At 59.6% G+C, this 16428-nt stretch overlaps 7 protein-coding genes across 7 annotated transcripts; 3 read left to right on the forward strand and 4 right to left on the reverse strand.

The window, feature by feature from the left end:
* Nucleotides 1-113: 113 nt before the first annotated feature.
* Nucleotides 114-3054, reverse strand: BO72DRAFT_523940 (uncharacterized protein; the record flags this gene model as incomplete). Its single annotated transcript, XM_040949822.1, has 2 exons — nt 114-2721; nt 2963-3054. The coding sequence occupies 2 exons, from the start codon at nt 3052-3054 to the stop codon at nt 114-116; spliced, it is 2700 nt and encodes an 899-aa protein (XP_040806081.1).
* On the reverse strand, nt 3005-6857 carry BO72DRAFT_419990 (sodium P-type ATPase). Its single transcript, XM_040942690.1, has 4 exons — nt 6415-6857; nt 6086-6351; nt 3905-6026; nt 3005-3841 (listed from the first exon to the last, which is right to left on the reverse strand). Exons 1-4 carry the CDS (start codon nt 6667-6669, stop codon nt 3149-3151), a joined length of 3336 nt encoding a protein of 1111 aa, XP_040806082.1. The 5' UTR covers nt 6670-6857; the 3' UTR covers nt 3005-3148.
* A 519-nt stretch (nt 6858-7376) lies between these two features.
* BO72DRAFT_444046 (uncharacterized protein) lies at nt 7377-9712 on the forward strand. The gene is made up of 3 exons (XM_040943726.1): nt 7377-7932; nt 8333-8557; nt 8994-9712. Exons 1-3 carry the CDS (start codon nt 7838-7840, stop codon nt 9457-9459), a joined length of 786 nt encoding a protein of 261 aa, XP_040806083.1. The 5' UTR covers nt 7377-7837; the 3' UTR covers nt 9460-9712.
* Nucleotides 9568-10011, forward strand: BO72DRAFT_138576 (uncharacterized protein). The gene has a single exon (XM_040939156.1). It carries the CDS (start codon nt 9676-9678, stop codon nt 9919-9921), a length of 246 nt encoding a protein of 81 aa, XP_040806084.1. The 5' UTR covers nt 9568-9675; the 3' UTR covers nt 9922-10011.
* BO72DRAFT_523943 (uncharacterized protein) lies at nt 9923-12317 on the reverse strand. Its single transcript, XM_040949823.1, has 3 exons — nt 12118-12317; nt 10710-12046; nt 9923-10646 (listed from the first exon to the last, which is right to left on the reverse strand). Exons 1-3 carry the CDS (start codon nt 12152-12154, stop codon nt 10101-10103), a joined length of 1920 nt encoding a protein of 639 aa, XP_040806085.1. The 5' UTR covers nt 12155-12317; the 3' UTR covers nt 9923-10100.
* Nucleotides 12318-12610: 293 nt separating this feature from the next.
* Nucleotides 12611-14308, forward strand: BO72DRAFT_138543 (M20 family metallopeptidase). The gene is made up of 4 exons (XM_040939155.1): nt 12611-12799; nt 12895-13736; nt 13805-13944; nt 14002-14308. The coding sequence occupies exons 1-4, from the start codon at nt 12707-12709 to the stop codon at nt 14220-14222; spliced, it is 1296 nt and encodes a 431-aa protein (XP_040806086.1). The 5' UTR covers nt 12611-12706; the 3' UTR covers nt 14223-14308.
* Nucleotides 14289-16019, reverse strand: BO72DRAFT_395072 (biotin synthase). The gene is made up of 2 exons (XM_040941985.1): nt 15528-16019; nt 14289-15441 (listed from the first exon to the last, which is right to left on the reverse strand). Exons 1-2 carry the CDS (start codon nt 15738-15740, stop codon nt 14455-14457), a joined length of 1200 nt encoding a protein of 399 aa, XP_040806087.1. The 5' UTR covers nt 15741-16019; the 3' UTR covers nt 14289-14454.
* Between the last annotated feature and the right edge of the window lie 409 nt (nt 16020-16428).

Genomic DNA, 16428 nt, shown 5'->3' on the forward strand with positions numbered 1-16428 from the left:
CGTATAAACTCTCCAAGTCGATTGATCGTATCGCATTGTCCTAACTATGTACAGTGTACCCTAATTTCCTAGCGGAACTAGTCGTTCCCCTTTCTACCCATCCGGACGGGGGCTCATAGATATCCAACCGCCGTCTCCGCAACCTGCAGCCCGGCATAGGCCTGATCGCAGAACGCCTTGACTGTGACCGCGACCGCGCGGGTCTCCGGGTCCTCGTCATTCACCACCACCGCGTAGGCGATCCGCGAAGCATAGGAGGTGAGGTTGGACACCTCCCCGATGATCGCCGCGGAGCGCATATCCCCCGCGCCATCCTGGCTCAGCTCGTAGAAATGGAATCCGGAGGTGACGAGCTTGAAGGGGATCAGCATGACGCCGACGAGGGCGCCGACGCCGCGCGTGCTCTTGGCGCTCATCGAGCCCACCCCGATCTTGCCGACGGCCTTCTGGCCCAGCCCCGAGAAGTACAGCGAGCAGAGCAGGCCCAGCGCCGAGGTGACGTGGGAGATCGTCTTGATGGACCCGTCCTGCAGCGGGTCCTGGGGTACGAGCTGGTCCGCCACCGTCTGCGACACGCTGACCACCACCTTGAAGACGGAGGTCGCCTTGGAGAGGAAGCCGCCGCTGCCGGCCTCGGACATGGCGTCGAGCTCATTCAGCGGGTTCCCAATCAGGGCCATCAGCCCGCTCGTCCCGTGGAAGCCCTGGAAGGTGGGCCGCTTGAGCGAGTGCTCGGATCGCTTGAAGTCCTCTGCGACGGTTTCCCAGTGGCTGGCGGACAGGATGGTCTGGACGGCCGGGTCGTGGGCTGGGAAGGGCGCGTGTTGGTACGCCACCTTGTAGACGATGGTGAAGGAGACGGCGGCGATCCAGCATAGCAGGTCGAGCAGGGAGATGTCCGGGACTCCCACGGCATTGAGGATGTCCGAGATCACCGGGATGTGGATCTTGGTGTCGACCAGGGCGATGGCGACCTCGGCCACATCGTACAGGAGATTCAGCACCGCGTCAACCACCACCTGCACGCTGGACAAGACCCCGTCGGCCAGGATGCCAACCACCCGGCGCAGGATGGCTTCCACGCTCAAGCTGCTGAAGTCGTGGGCCAGCTGCACGAGTTCCTTGTACACCCCCTCCAGCACGTGTCCTTCCCGGGCGATGGCCTGGATCAGGTCCGTGAGTAACTGCTCGACGGCGTCCATGGTCGGGTGGTCCCCGACCACGGCCATCTGGCTCGCGTTGTTCTGATAGTGATCGGCGAGGAATTTCGAGGCGGAGGTCTGATCCTTGTGAGGATTGGAGGCACTGGCCGCGACGGCCTTACTCGATGCATCCCCCAGACCCGACCAGTCGGTGATCCCACTCCACTGATTCAGACTCTGCTGGGCCTTCCCGATCTCCCGATCCAGGAAATCTCGGGCCGTGCGGATGTACTCGACCTCGTTCTGCAGGTAGAGCTTGATGGTGTTGTGCATGACATCCTTGCACCGGCGGATATCATCCCACTGGAACAGCATCTCCACGAACTGGATCAACTTCTGGATGCCGGTCTTGACCTTGTCAAACACCCATTGCACCGCCCCGACCACCGCGTGGGCCGTGTCCAAGACCGCATGGTAGACCTTGCTCCCGATCTGCGCCACCAGATGCAGCGTCCCGGTGACGGTGTCATGAATGATGCGTCCGACGCTCTTCACCTCGTGCTTGACCCACTGTAAGACGTCTCCTGCGGCTGTTGTGATGGCGTTTCCGACCGCGTCTGCGATGTCTCCGACGGTGTGGATCACATTTCCCACGGTGTTGGCGATGGCATCGCCCACCTTCTCGGCGGTGTGCACCACGCCATCCACGACCCCATCCACCGCCTTTCCAACATCGCCGGCGGCATGCACCACCCCACCGATGGGCCCTCCGATCTCATCCCCGATGTGGTCCAGGGCCCGACCGAGGTCACCCAGGAAGCTGATGTTGCTGACGTGCACATTTCTGGCGTGTAAGGAGGCGGGGTGTAAGGCAGCCGGACGGGTCTGACAGAAGGAGGTTGGGTGGGCCGGCGCCTTAAGCGCTGTTGTCGTGCTCGGCACTTGGACCGCAGCGGGCGGGGTGGTTGCGGATGGACTGGTGGTGACAGGGTGCTTTGGATCCTTCAGGTTCTGATATGCATCTTTGAAGACGCTCAGATGTTGCGCCACGGCTTCAACCGTGCTATCATCGATCGAGGAGTCGACCAGGGCAGTGGTGTCGGGAGATCCGACCACTCCCCCCGCAACGGTCTGACTGGGGAACGCAGCGGCACGCAGCTTATCAGTGGAGTTAAGGGCAGCCAGCTTGTCGAAGGTGTGATCCATCGGGTTGATGGTGAGGGAGGTATTCGTCAATTTCGCCGTCAGCACGGACGCGTGGAGGCTGTCGGTGGCCTCGACCACGGTCAGGGCGCCCGTCGCGTCGGTGGGCACCTCGACGGGCGCGACAGCGGACAGGACGTAATACACCCCGTTGATATACACGGGCACCCGGCTGTTGGCGATCAGTTGGACGATCGTGTTCGCCGCGGGGAGGTCCCCGTCCAGCTGCGTGACGTGGATGGTCGTGGTGTACGACTTGAAGCTGGTGGCCTTCTGCTGGGGAGCCCCCGCGGCCAGCACAATGTCCTGGGCCCGCCACGTATTGCCGGTCGACGAGGAGCCCTGCACCAGTTTCTGGATGCGTCCGTTGTAGCCGCTGTTGATGACATGACACGTTGATTAGGATTTCGAGCCTCTCTTTCGGCTTTTGAACTCAATACTTTCTTCCATATGGTGATTCAATGGTGACTACATCAAAGGTCAAATGAGATAAACGAAATTTCCACAATCTATTCTGATCAATCATTATCGCAAGTCGAAAAGAGTGGTATCGGTAGTTCAGTTTCTTTTTCTTCCTTTATACAGGCACAGAAGAGTCTTTCTGATCACTAATACACAATTCCTCATGTAGGAGCAGAGCTATATGGTAATTGAGGATCCGCAAAGCCTTGGGGACCACTTCCCCCAAGTGCCCAAAGTGGAAAGACATAACGAGTCATCAGTCAACGCAATGAAGAAACTATGCACAATCTATCAGAGAATCTATCATCCCCCCGTAAGTTCCTTACCGGAGAGAGAAAAATCTAAACCATCGACACCTCCTTCTGCACGACCCCGCCGCCCTCCTCGCGACTCATCGTGGTATACCGACTGAAATCCCGCTTCTCCTCCCGCTCCATCAACCCCCCACGACCACCACCACCCTTCCCATCCTGCCGCAATTTATATGCTGCCCGCCGGAAATACACGCGCTTGGCCCACTTCCACGCCTCCGCACCCACAAAAAACAGCCCGGCCTCGACAAACACCACCCCCCACTCCCACGAGATCCCGATGTGCTTGAAGACCACGTCGTTGATGACGGGGATGTACAGGATCGGGAAGGTGGTCACGAACCCGATCATGATACCCGTGAAGAGGAAGCGGTTGCGGCGGAGGGAGGCGAGCCAGCCCCTCAGTCGGGACACGAACGTTTTGGTATTGGATTGGGATTGATTTTCGGATGCGGTGGCCGGCAGGCTGAAGAAACTCCGGCGGAGGTCGACCATCTCCCACGCCAGGAACAGGGCGAACCAGGTCATGCACACGAAGGTGGTGGCGCGTGCGCGGTAGACCGTGTCGCAGGCCGAGGTGTAGTCGCTGTTGCACCCCGTCGCGAGGTTGCCGTCGCCCCAGGCGAAGAGCACCAGCGAGAAGGCCGAGAGGGAGAGGGCTGCCATCCACACGCCGTAGACGAGGGTGTCGATGATCACTTCCCAGGTGAAGATGCCTTGTTTCTGGTGAGGGGGGTTAGTTCAGGGCTATTCTGCTAAAGTGGACGGGGGTTAGGGCTAACGTACATTTTGAGGCGGTCGATCCATGATATCCGGAGCCGCCACTTCCATCCCCAGTCCCATGTCCGGCAGGCCAGATGTGACCATGATGATCCAGAGGATCTCCACGGGCGCGATCGGGAAGACGGACTGACCGTTCTCGTCCTTGAAGGCCAGCCCGATGAGCAGGGTCAGGGCGAGGCCGACGTTCTCGGCGAGAAGGTGGAGGACGAACTTCTGGATGTTGTCGAAGATGCGGCGGCCTTCTTCGATGCCGTTGATGATCGAGGCGAAGTTGTCGTCCGTCAGGACCAGTTCCGATGCGTCCTTGGCGACGTCGGAGCCGGACTGGCCCATGGCGATGCCCACGTCCGCCCGCTTGAGGGAGGGCGAGTCGTTGACCCCGTCGCCGGTCATGGCGGCGTACCGGCCGCGTCGGTGCAGGGCGTCGATCATGCGCACCTTGGTGGTGGGCGCGCAGCGAGCAATGACCAGCGGTAGGGTCGGCAGCTCGTCGATCTGCTCGTCGCTCAGCCGGTCGAACTGGCTGGCCGTCATAACCATCGCGTCGGCCACGTCCTGCGCCACGCTGGCCATGTCGCGCGGGATAATCCCAACTTGCGCCGCGATGGCCCGCGCCGTGCCGGGGTGGTCGCCCGTCACCATGTGCACCGTGATGCCCGCGCGTCGACACTCCTCGATCGCCCCCGCCGTCTCCGGCCGCGGTGGATCATACAGCCCGATCAGCCCGCAGAAGGTGAGGTCTTTCTCCACCTCCTCGCGCGCGGGCGTCTCGTCGCGGGGCTCAATCGGCCGACAGGCCAGCGCGAGCACACGCAGACCTTCTTTCGCGAGATCCTCCATCTTCTGGAGGATCTCCTGCCTCTTCTCCTCGTCCAGCGGAGTGGCGTCTGCGCCTGCGGTCCAGACGGCCTGCGTACACGCCTCCAGCACCCGCTCCACGGCACCCTTGGTGAACACCATCTGGGCCGAGGTTTCAGTATTCTCGAAGATCACCGACATCTTCTTGACGGTCGAGTCGAAGGGATACTCAGCCTTCTGCGTCCAGACCGGGTTCCGGCCGCCCGTCCACCGCTCCCTGCCCCACTGGAAGCGCATGGCGAAGACCTGGATGGCGATATCCGTGGGCTCGCCGCGGGCCTGCCACTCGTGCGACTCGTCCGAGTAATGCACGTGGGCCAGGTTGGCCATGGCCGCGACATCGAGGTACTGCTGCAACAGGGTGCCTGACCCGTGGGCATTCAACAAGCCCTCCCTGCGCGCCTCCCAAGGCTGACCGTCACTGTCTGGGTTCGCTCCCTTCTCCTTCTCCCCTCCCGCCTCAACCTCAGGCCCAGAAACCAACCTTACTCCGTCCCCATTCCCCGGATCGAGGACATCACCCCCCTCACCCACAACCACCAAGCCCCCGACACCCGCCACCCAAGCCCTCTTCACAACCATCTTCCCCTGCGTCAACGTCCCCGTCTTATCCGAACAGACATCCTGCACCGCCCCCAACATCTCCAGACTCTCCAACCGCCGCACCACCACATTCCGACTGACCATCGACCGCGTCCCCGCCGCCATGGTGATCGTCAACACCACCACCAGACACGCCGGAATCATCGCCAGCCCCGTAGCAACCGCATAGATAATGACCTCGCGATCATTGCGCATGCCATTCGCTCCCATGACCACCAGCGCAAACACCACGGCGATCCCGAAGAGCACCAGCGCCAGCGCCGACAGCTTCCGCTGCAGGGGCGTGCCGGTGTTCAGCCCGAGAAAATTGAGGACGTAGGCGCTGGTCGAGAGGCAGAGATTGGCGAGGGGGTTGAGGACCTTTTCGCGCTTCTTGGGGGAGTCGTCCTCCGGGTTGGTGCGCGGGGTGCGGCGCTTGTAGCGGGCGGAGTGGTTGGAGGCGTGCAGGGCGGCGGCGATGAGGCCGATCTCGGTGGCCATGCCGGTGCTGGTGATGATGCCGCGGCCGCGGCCGCGCGTGATGGTCGTCGAGCTGTAGGCGATATTGAGGCGGTCGCCAGGCCCGGTGTCCGCCGCATAGGTGTCGTGCGGGGTTTTGGCGATGGGGAGGGATTCGCCCGTCAGCAGGGCTTCGTCGGTCTCGAGGTTCATGGTTTCGATGAGACTGTTGTGCTGTTAGTTTTTCTCTATGCCGAAAGAGTTTTTTCTGGGCAAGGGACGCACCGAACGTCGGCCGGCACGGTATCGCCGACCTTCAACTCCACGACATCGCCCACGACCAGCTCCTTGGCCGGCACCGTCTTGGTCTTGCCGTCGCGGGTGACGGTGCCCGTCGGCGAGCTCAGCGACCGCAGCGACCCCATCGTCTTCTCCGCCGCGAAGTCCTGGTACACGCCCACGACGATGTTCAGCCCGATCACCGCCGCGATCACCCCGCCTTCGATCCAGGATTGGATCCCGAAGCTGACGGCCATGGCGATGATGAGGACCTTGACGGGGGTTAGCTTGCTGTCTTTGTAGGAAAGGTGTAGATAATAGGGGGTTTCACGCACCAGCATCATCGCATTCGCCACCTGCCGAATCACAATCGTCAACAACGAGACCCCCTCGTCATCCTCCAGCTCATTCGGCCCATCCTGCTGCAACCGCGCGGCCGCCTCCGCACTGGAGAGCCCTTGGTCCGGGTTCACGTGCAGTTCCTGGAGGATGGTCTCCCAGGGTAACGAGTGCGCCGGTTGCGACAGACGCGTGCCAGGGGTGTTGCTGTTGCTGTTGCTATTGCTGTTGTTGTTAGATTTGGATTTCATCTTCCAATCGAGAACCGAGTCAGGTGGATCGGTTCATAGGTCGAAGATTGATAATCAAAAGATAAAAGAAAGCAAGGGATCTAATCTATCTGGAAGATGTCATAGATGATGGCAGTGCTCTCTAAACCACGTAACTCATCAATAGTCTAGATGTCGTTGCTGAATAAAAAGATCTAGCTAGATCTGGCATCCGATCGATTTGGAATATGTCCTGGAACCGAGGAACGATGGGAACACAGCCTTATATAACTATATCATCTCCGACTACCTCCATTCACCAGCGCTCGGCATACCTCGCTTCGGCGATAAGCCCCATTACTGAGACAGTGGGTGAATTGGGGGCGATTGGGAGGCAATTGGGGAAACTGTCATGCCCAGCTCCCGCCAAGAACCCCTACAGTCCAGTGAGAGGAATCGCCGCAGCAACCATGACGCAGACAATTGTGCTTGCATCCATGGTTCCAAGTCTGGGGAAGAAATGGGAAGAAGTGACTGCATGGGTTGGATCTGGGGATGTGATTAGCTGAGCCAGGGTGTGTACCCGCCGGTTCAACTTGCCAAGCCGGTTCCGCAGCGCGCAGAAAGAGCAGAAAAGCCCAGCCCAGCCCAGCCCTTGGCGGGAAGATGCATCGCATCGTAATTTACAGTTAAGTACAGTTTTGCCTCTAGTCTGTCCTCGTGTTGGGTTTCCGTTTTCCCCCCCTTCGGTCCCTTCCTGCGTGATGCCGTCCGGCGGAAAGAGGGAGAGGTCGAGTTGAAACAACCAAAGCAATACTGTAACTCAGATAACAAATAGGGGGCACACACTTTAAAGTGTTCCCACCCCCGGTCGGCTGGTCCGAACTTTTGTGTGATTTTTATTTTTTTTGTGGTCTTGCTTTTCTGCTCTCTGCCATCGACTACATACTATACTGCATTAGCCCTTTCGAAAAACTTATCTTATGCTTGCTACCTGCCACGGCTGGATGCCCTGCGTGTCTGTCTGACTATTCTTACATCCAACTTTTATGTAGGAATACGTTCTATACATCATACCTCTCACGCAGCGCAGCTTCACGTGGTCCCCATCGATTCCCTGATCATATTGTGATTCGCATATCTCACACACACACACACACACACACACACACACACACACACACATCCAACTAAACTAACAACATTGCCGATGACGGAGCACGACCCTCCCCCCCCAAGTGGCGAAATCGTCGGCGTGATCATCGGAGCCGTGGCTTTGTTCATCGTCATTAGCTTTTTGCCCATGTAAGTTTCTCTCTCTGTTGTCTTGCTTTCCCCGCCGCCGCTGTTTGTGTTGGTTGGGTGGGTGGAGGAGCGCTCATTCGTGAGAGATTCGTCATTCTGGTCTCCGGCCACCCACATCCCCCCCTCCTCTCCCTCCAGCCCTACCTACCCCCCAAAAGAGCCTCTTAAGGAAAGCCGCCAAGATCTTATCTCGTTTTCCGGCGTATCACATATCCTGGCGCCAAGATCTTGGTTTTCTTTTGAGTTGGGATGAGGGATGAGGTGAGGGGAGGGGAGGGGAGGGTCACCGAGCAGCAGTGACCTCACCAGATCCTACATATCCCCAAACACGACCAAACACTCTTCACCAGTCTCAACAGCATCAACAGCACCATCACTAACAATATGGCAACAACGCAAGAGCTATAACATGGCACCGTCGCCGACGTCGCGCCGCCACCGCCGCCGCGGCCGGCGGCACATCCACCACCGCGACCACCGCCGACCCCCTCCGGCGGGACAGCGCCCTCCAAGCGCTGACTGGCAGTCCCTCGATGCAACAGCTCCCGATCAGCGTGGAGCGCTGGCTCGAAGAACAAACCCATTCGGGCACCAACGAGACCTGGCATTATGCCCAGGAATCCTGGTACGTTGTTCCCTTCAGGCTGTCTTATTGGGGTTTCCGCATTCGGCGGGGGTCCAGAAACTTCAAAGTTTGGTTGTTCTGGGTTGTTTTTCTTGGCTGGCTTGGCTGGCTCCCGACTCGCTTTTCCCTGTCTGATTTCGTATGCCTTTGGCTTTTGGGTTGCTGCTTATGTCATCGGGTATCTCCCCACCCCCCACCCCATCCCGCGTATTCGGAGGATTGATTCAGTGAGAGGAAAGCCAAGAGTCCCTTCTTGGCGGAAATTCTTGGCGGGATCCCTTGGCGAGGATTTCCCTCCCTCCCTCCCTTATCTTTCTCATTTCTGGAGTATCAGGACCCATCGCATCGCCTATCTCCGTGGATTATCGCAATTTGCCACCCCGTTCTCGGTATTGCGCAAAAGGTATGCTATTATGCTAATCTTATGCCCTGCTAGTGCCATCTGTCTCGAGCATCTGAAAGTAGACGAAAACGAGAAGTTTCCTACCACCACCACCAACAACCTCCCGCCAACACAACCGAAACCCGCATGGATTCCCCAGCGAGGCTACCACAGCGGCAGCGGAGTGCTGGCACCGACCAACGCAGTCGACTCCGATCTCGAACGGGGATTAGGATTGGAATCCGGATTGGGCGATTGGCGCCGCGGGTCGGTGCCGCTATCGCTTTCCTCGTCTTCTTGCTCCACGGAGCTAGACGCAGAGCAGCAGCAGCAGCAGCAGCAGCAGCAGCATGCACCGACCGAAAAACAGCCACCGCAACCGCATCCACAACAGGATGAGGTGGTGGTGCTGAATCGCTGTAACCACGTCTTCCATGCCGCGTGCTTGGTTCTGTGGGTCGAGCAGCATCGGTATCGGTGTCCGATCTGTCAGGCGTCGTTGAAGCATAGTTCCAGTTGAATCATGATGACTGGCTTTGCTGTGCGTGTGGTGGTATGATGCGCTTGCTTGCCGATTATCCGTCTTTCTTTTTTTTCTGTGCTATTTTGGTGCCGCCGAGTCTGTCGCCAAGAATGCGTGCAGGTGTTCTAGTTGTCGGTTGGTATCACGGTTAGGGTGGGTAAGGGTGGTCTCCTGGCGTCTTGGGTTGTGGTTGGCTGGCGCGTTGTCTGGAACATGGTGGTTTTGGTCTTGGTCTTGGTCTTGGGGGTTGGCGTTTGCGTTTGCGTTAGCGATTCCTGCTATGAAGTAACGTGTGTTGTACCACCCCCCCTGTGTAAGGTTCAGTGTAATTGCTGGGCGTACAGCCTCGCCTCTCTTCAGCGTGCCCCGCACGCATCATCCTTGGTAATGAACCCCAACCCAGCAACGGGATCTCTGGTTTCTATTAGTAAAAGTAAACAAGCGAAATATGCATCATGATCCCGATCATGCATCATCGCCAAGCAAGAACACAGCAAACCCAAGAAAAATACTAGCTTCTAGAATCATTCCCTGAAGCCACCGCATGTCGCATGCCTGCCTCAAGCCCCGTGTCTATTTCTTAATCGACCTTAGGGGGGCCATCGATGCGAGTGACTTCCTTCATACAATCGTAGTGCTCAACCAATCCGCATCGGTAGGCCCAGCCCCGTGCCTGGCACCGGCCCCAGATCCTCCGCATCCAGCACCTCCTCCGCAGGAGTATCGACATCGGCGGAAGAAGCAGAAATTGACACGAACGGGTCACATCCCTGGATCACAATCTCGTCGAACCGCCGACTCACGCGACTGTAGTTCAGCCCGTACCGGCCCAGCTCCTGCAGCCGGATCGATACCCAATCCTGGTAGATGCGGTCCGGGGTCGCGATCCCCGCGATGAACAGCGGCCAGATGATCCGCACCATCAGGTGGGGTCGACTGCGGTGGAGTTTGAGCGAGAGAGATAATACCTGGTTGACGGCGGTTTCCAGCGGAGGTAGCTGTGCGGTGCGTTGTTGGGTGGTGGTGGTCGACGTCGGCGGGACGGTGTCCTTGAAGCAGAGATGGAAGTACACGATCGTGCCGTAGAAGGTGATGGTCGCCCAGAAGATGGTTTCCAGGACGCGTCGGCTGGCAAAGTCGCAGGTTGGGGCGGTTAGGGCGGTGGTGAGGATGCTGTCGTTTTGCTTCCTGGGGGTTAGCACGTCTGAGGTGATAGGGAAGGGAAGTCTACGAAATGGCAAACATACCTCCAGGACCAAGGCGAGTTCGTCGACGAGACGACGATACGATACCTCCGAAGTCTGCTGGCCTTGGCGCCAGAGTTCGGTGATCTTGAACTGCATGACATGACTTCGGTGGTAGAGGACCAACGCGGGCTGATTCTCGATGTCGTCCAGCTGCGCCGCCGTCGGGTACGAGTCGCCCCAGAAGCGGCGGGGCGATTGGCGGCCGATGCGGTAGAGCTCCGCCAGGCTCAGGCCTCTTTGTTCGGCTTCGTCCTGGATGAAGAACCGGAAGAGATCGGCGTCGAGTCGGGCGGCCGCAGGCCCGCAGAAGAGGGCCCCGGGAGTGAAGAAGTACAACGTCCACAGTAGGAAGAGTGGTACCGCTGTGTGACGGAGTTTGCTGGTCGCGAGCCCAGGCAAACTACTCGTCGGCAACATGGTTGTCCTCTCGGTGCTATCTACAGCGGCGTTCGTCGGATTCCCCCAGGGCAAGGCGCCGGCACCTGCCCTTCCCCCCTCTACGCTAAGCGCCGATACGGATGAGGCAGGCTTCAATAGCGGAACGACATGGTTGAAGAGCAAACTCTCGATTCCCCGGATGTGCACATTGATGGCCGCGGTGCCGCTCCCGAAGCGGTTCTCGTAGTCGATCATCAGCCACAAAGTGATGAAGATGGCCTCCAGCTGTTCCGACGACTTCTCAACCTCCGGCCGCAGTGCCTCCCGCAGACCGGCCAGCGCCCGTCCGTAATGCATGCGACCCCCCAGATCTGCCACCGTCTCGACCGCGTCCCGTGGCTGTTCACTGTCGTAGAGCTGGGCGCGACGGATCTCGCTCGCCGTACTCGCTAACAACATACTCATCACCATGGGCTCCCGGACCGCGATCTTGTGGTAGGCGTACGACATGGCGGACCACGGCCAGTGTTTGCCAAGAAGCACGACCAGCGCGGAGTCTTGGAGGTAGGCGATGCACGAGCGGTCGAAGCCGGTCAGCACAAGCGAGTTGGCCGCTTGCACGGGCCTGCTTTTGCCTCCGGGCGACGATAGGGTGAGAATCCTAAGGGATTGAGGGGGCGGCGTCGTCGTCGTCGTCGTCGTTGTTGTCGTAGGGGGGCTCTTTCGTGCGGTCGTACTATGGGCCGGGCTACCCGCATTCCCCTCCGTCTTCTGTACTACTTCCTTGGTAGTGGATGCGGAAACATTTCTCCTGGCAGAAGGCCGAGGGATAGGGCCGCCCTTCCACTCGCACAGGATGCGGGCGGCGGTGCAACGCCGACATTGCGGTTCAGGCTGGCCGGGGACGGCCAATTTCTCCTCGTCGCACTTGACCTTGCGGATTCGACACGTGCGACAGCCTGCGTAACGTCAGTCGATCGGTGAATCATTCCAGGATCACTCCTGACAGGGTATCCGAGTGGATCCTCACCGGTCCTGGAGCGAGTCTTCTTGCCGAGCTTATGCATCCCGATAGTGCTGCTGGAGTTCGGCAGCGCTCCACTGGGTCATTTGCTCGCGGAGGGGTTGTGTCGAGTGGGGGTCTGTCAGGGTCATGTATATTCGATTAATGTGATGACTGACAGGCTGTAAGCGATGCTACCACGCAGATAAGCCAATGCTAAGCGATAGGGAGACTGCAAGGTGAGGGGAAGAGTGCCGATGATCTCGTCGTCGCGATATTGTCCAGAAGGGAGCCAGTCCGGAGAAACAGCCGGGCCGCGCAAAGTGCCGAGGCAGACAACGCGATTGGCTGGGTCGGCAGGGGTCAGGTGACTGTCAGCGGCATTGAGCCAATTAGATCGGCAAGCGGAGCCCACTCCGCTTCGGCAATGCAGCCGATCGATAAGCGGGTGGAATGGAATGCCTGATAAGCCGGGCATGAACTGCGGCGAGCATCTCCGCATCTCCGCATCACCAGAGGGGGAGATTCTGACGGTCTGAGTCGCACAGATATAAAATAGCGCCCATCATGTCTAATCCTCACGAGGAGGCAGGATTCCACTGTCAAAGCACCCAATATGACTGTTCAAACCGCCCAAGAACGCTTCATCGCAAGCGTCCAGGAAACCCTGCGCAACTATGACACCCAACTACAGAACATCAACCAGAAGGTAGCCATCCTAATCACCTATGTTACAAAAACTCCCACAGGGATTCATCACAGACATGAGCCTCCATCAACCACTCGAGCTAACCAACTCACCAGATCTGGTCCAACCCCGAACTAGCGTACGAGGAACACCAAGCCCACGACGCCATCTGCACCCTCTTCGACACCCTCACCACCACCACAGACTTGACCTTCACCATCCAGCGCTCCGCCTACGACATCCCCACCGCCCTCGAGGTTACCTACACGCACGGCGACCCGTCGCGCGGGCGCGTCGTCGCCTTCAACGCCGAATACGACGCCCTGCCCGGCATCGGCCACGCGTGCGGCCACAACCTGATCGCGACGAGCTCCATCGCCGCCTTCCTCGCCACCTGCCACGCCATGCGGACTGAAGCCACCACCACCTCATCATCATCCACCGCCGCTGCCGCCAACTTCACGGTGAAACTGCTCGGCACGCCGGCCGAGGAATCCGGGGGCGGCAAGATCCAGCTCCTGAAGCGGGGCGCGTACACGGGGGTGCACGCGTGCCTGATGGTGCACCCGGTGCCGATGGCGCCGCAGAACCCGCGGCTGCTGACCCTGGCCACCGTGCTGCCGGGCGGCTACCTGGCCAACGACAAGCTGCGGGTGACGTTCACGGGGCGGCCGGCGCACGCGGCGGCGGCGCCGTGGGAGGGGGTCAACGCGCTGGACGCGGTGGTCGCGGCGTACGTGAATGTCTCGCTGCTGCGGCAGCAGATCCTGCCCACGCAGCGCGTGCACGGGGTGATTGTCGACGGCGGGGAGCGGCCGAATGTCATCCCGCGCAGCGCGGCCGTGGATTACTACATCCGGTCGCCGACGGTGAAGTCGCTGAAGGGGCTGTCGGAGCGGGTGGTCAAGTGCTTTGAGGCGGCGGCGGTCGCCACGGGGTGCGAGGTCGCGTTTGAGTGGTACGTTCTTCTGTTTCTGAGAGTGAGTTGAGGTCAGGGGTATGCTGGTGCTGATGTTTGAGTGGTAGGGGTCCGTCATATGCGGATCTCAAAACGAATAACCCCATCTGCGAGAGCTACGTCGCCGTCATGCGGGCGATGGGCCATCTCACCTTGTTCGACAATACGGGGCAGAAGAGTGCGATTACCGGGGCGTCGACGGACCAGGGTACGTATTTCATCCCCCGTTGGTCTTCGTTGCTTGGGAGTGTGCTAATCGGACCAGGCAATGTGTCGTACGCCGTGCCCGGCTTCCATGGCATCTTCACCATCCCCACCGACGGGGTCAACCACACGCCCGGGTTCACCCAGGGCGCGGGCTCGCTCGAGGCGTATCAGCGGGGGATGGCGTGCGCGGCGGGGATGGCGGTGGTGGCGTGTCAGGTGCTGGTGGACGATGAGTTTGCGGCGCGGGTGCAGAAGGATTTCGAGACGGAGAGGGAGTAGTTTGATGTCCGGTGGAGATAATGCCTTGCAATTTGGGGGGTTACATGATGGATTCACGCTGTCTCTAGCACCAATGCTGTCTCTAACACTACAAGATCAACCCGATTACAGCGAATGAGCCAAGCCAAGTATCGGAACACAACATCCAATCCAGACTAACCCAACCACCACAATGCAGAGGATACGAATCATAAATGCCATTTCTCGAAATCTAAGCACTAACAAACCCAAATCACAAACTGGTCGCGACCTGCGCAGACACCTCCCTCACCTTCTCCTCCAAGACAGCCGCCTGCTCGGCCTCCTCCTTCTTGCCGGCCACCTCAGCCTCCAACCCCTCCCTCTCAAAGCTCTTCATAGGATAATACCCCCAGCGATCCATCATCTCGCGATCCTCATCCCACCCATTACAGTCGGTAGTCAACATCTTCTCGCCCGTAAACACGGCGTTGGCGCCGGCCTGGAAACAGGCGACCTGCTGCTCCTCCGACAACGAGATGCGGCCGGCGGCCAGCCGCACAATGGTGGCGGGCAGCACGACTCTGGCGGTCGCGACGGTGCGCAGCAGGCGATCGAAGGGGATCATCTTGCGATCGCCCAGGGGGGTCCCCGGGATGGGCACGAGGGCATTGACCGGGAAGCTCTCGGGGTGCTTGGGCAGATTGGCCACGGTGAAGATCAGGCCGACGCGGTCCTCGTCCTTCTCGCCCAGCCCCAGGATGCCGCCGCTGCAGACGTTGATGCCGGCGTCGCGCACGTTGGCCAGCGTGCGCAGCCGCTCGTCGTACGAGCGCGTCGTGATGATGGACGGGTAGAACTCGCGCGAGGTGTCGAGGTTGTGGTTGTAGGCGGTCAGGCCGGCGTCCTTGAGCTCCTTGGCCTGCGCCTCGTCGATCATCCCCAGCGTCACGCACACCTCCATCCCCATCTCGCGCACCCCGCTGACCATCGACTTGATGTTCTTCAGCGAGGTCTTGCGGCCCCGCATGTCGCGCCACGCCGCCCCCATGCAGAACCGCGTCGACCCGTTGGCTTTGGCCGTCCGCGCCGCCGCCAGCACCTCGTCCACCGGCGACATCTTCGTCGCTTTCAGCCCCGTGTTGTGCCGCGTCGACTGCGCGCAGTAGCTGCAGTCTTCGCTGCACCCGCCGGTTTTGATGTTCATGAGCGTGCACATTTGGATGGCCGAGGGGTCGTGGAATTTGCGGTGGACGAGGGACTATTTCTTGCGGCGTTAGTGGGCAGTTCAGGGGGGGGGGGGGGTGAATGTGTTCATGGACCGCAGTGTGGTGTGGTGGTACGCACCGCAGCATAGGTCAGCTGGTTCAACGGGGTGTCGTAGATCTGCTGGATCTCCTCCTTGGTCCAGTTGGTGCGCGGCGTCGTGGCATCCGTCGCCTCTCGCAGCACCGCCGGCACTCGACTCGCCAGCGCCGCCGCACTGGGCGAGGTCGACTGCACTGTGCCGTAGGCGCGGCGGAAGGCGGTCCGCGGCAGGGCTTGTCGTAGCGAGATCATTCTCAATGTGCTTGTGTTTATTTTTCTTCTGAGAGAAAGGTCGAGAATGGGAAGAAGAGAAAAGAAAAGGGTGGTGTGGGAGGAGGTGCAGAAAGGAAGAGGGGGGGATGGGGATGGACAAACTAGACCGGGGTTCGGAGTTGCGTGGTGACTAGGGCAGGGTACAGTACTCGAGTCTATCTACGATAATGACTTGGCTAGTTGTCGAGCAAGTCAGCAAACCCCCCCGAACACGGACAGCCCAGTCACTCAGTGCTGGACAAGCTTCACACAACCTCGGGCTGGAGAGGGGCAAGAGGGGCAGGAGCAGGCTGTGGGCTACGGGCTGCTACAGGCTGCAGCCAACAACCTCACCGGTCGTGTTGACCCCAACCGCTGAGGGTTCAACCCCCCCCCTCCCCCCTCCTCCATGCAGTGTGTGCAATTAACTTCAACGGGACTTGCAGATCCAACTCACCACCACCTGGCCAGACTCCTCCGACACCCAGACATCCATGCTCCACTCGTCTGGACTTCTCGGACCAAAGGAGACCCGCGGATTGAGACAATCCCGATTGTCATTTCGATTAGTCTATTTGGTTGGTCAGGTACCCGCCACACTATGGGGAAAGTGATGTCAACCCGGTTGAATCAACACAAAATAAACACCGCATTTGCCTGTTCGTTGATTGGTGGATATGCGAGAAGG

This window comes from Aspergillus fijiensis, assembly GCF_003184825.1.
Source record: "Aspergillus fijiensis CBS 313.89 unplaced genomic scaffold BO72scaffold_3, whole genome shotgun sequence".
NCBI classification, from domain to species: domain Eukaryota; kingdom Fungi; phylum Ascomycota; class Eurotiomycetes; order Eurotiales; family Aspergillaceae; genus Aspergillus; species Aspergillus fijiensis.

Coding starts and splice junctions, on each gene's coding strand:
- BO72DRAFT_419990 (XM_040942690.1), bottom strand. CDS start 6,669: ATGAAATCCAAATCTAACAACAACAGCAATAGCAACAGCAACAGCAAC. Junction 6,352..6,414: donor TGGCGAATGCGATGATGCTG/GTGCGTGAAACC, acceptor ACCCCCGTCAAG/GTCCTCATCATCGCCATGGC. Junction 6,027..6,085: donor ACCGTGCCGGCCGACGTTCG/GTGCGTCCCTTG, acceptor ACAGCACAACAG/TCTCATCGAAACCATGAACC.
- BO72DRAFT_444046 (XM_040943726.1), top strand. CDS start 7,838: ATGACGGAGCACGACCCTCCCCCCCCAAGTGGCGAAATCGTCGGCGTG. Junction 7,933..8,332: donor GTCATTAGCTTTTTGCCCAT/GTAAGTTTCTCT, acceptor CAACAACGCAAG/AGCTATAACATGGCACCGTC. Junction 8,558..8,993: donor CATTATGCCCAGGAATCCTG/GTACGTTGTTCC, acceptor ATGCCCTGCTAG/TGCCATCTGTCTCGAGCATC.
- BO72DRAFT_138576 (XM_040939156.1), top strand. CDS start 9,676: ATGGTGGTTTTGGTCTTGGTCTTGGTCTTGGGGGTTGGCGTTTGCGTT.
- BO72DRAFT_523943 (XM_040949823.1), bottom strand. CDS start 12,154: ATGCATAAGCTCGGCAAGAAGACTCGCTCCAGGACCG. Junction 12,047..12,117: donor GAAGACTCGCTCCAGGACCG/GTGAGGATCCAC, acceptor GACGTTACGCAG/GCTGTCGCACGTGTCGAATC. Junction 10,647..10,709: donor AACTCGCCTTGGTCCTGGAG/GTATGTTTGCCA, acceptor ACCCCCAGGAAG/CAAAACGACAGCATCCTCAC.
- BO72DRAFT_138543 (XM_040939155.1), top strand. CDS start 12,707: ATGACTGTTCAAACCGCCCAAGAACGCTTCATCGCAAGCGTCCAGGAA. Junction 12,800..12,894: donor TACAGAACATCAACCAGAAG/GTAGCCATCCTA, acceptor CCAACTCACCAG/ATCTGGTCCAACCCCGAACT. Junction 13,945..14,001: donor CGGGGCGTCGACGGACCAGG/GTACGTATTTCA, acceptor TAATCGGACCAG/GCAATGTGTCGTACGCCGTG.
- BO72DRAFT_395072 (XM_040941985.1), bottom strand. CDS start 15,740: ATGATCTCGCTACGACAAGCCCTGCCGCGGACCGCCTTCCGCCGCGCC. Junction 15,442..15,527: donor ACCAGCTGACCTATGCTGCG/GTGCGTACCACC, acceptor CGCAAGAAATAG/TCCCTCGTCCACCGCAAATT.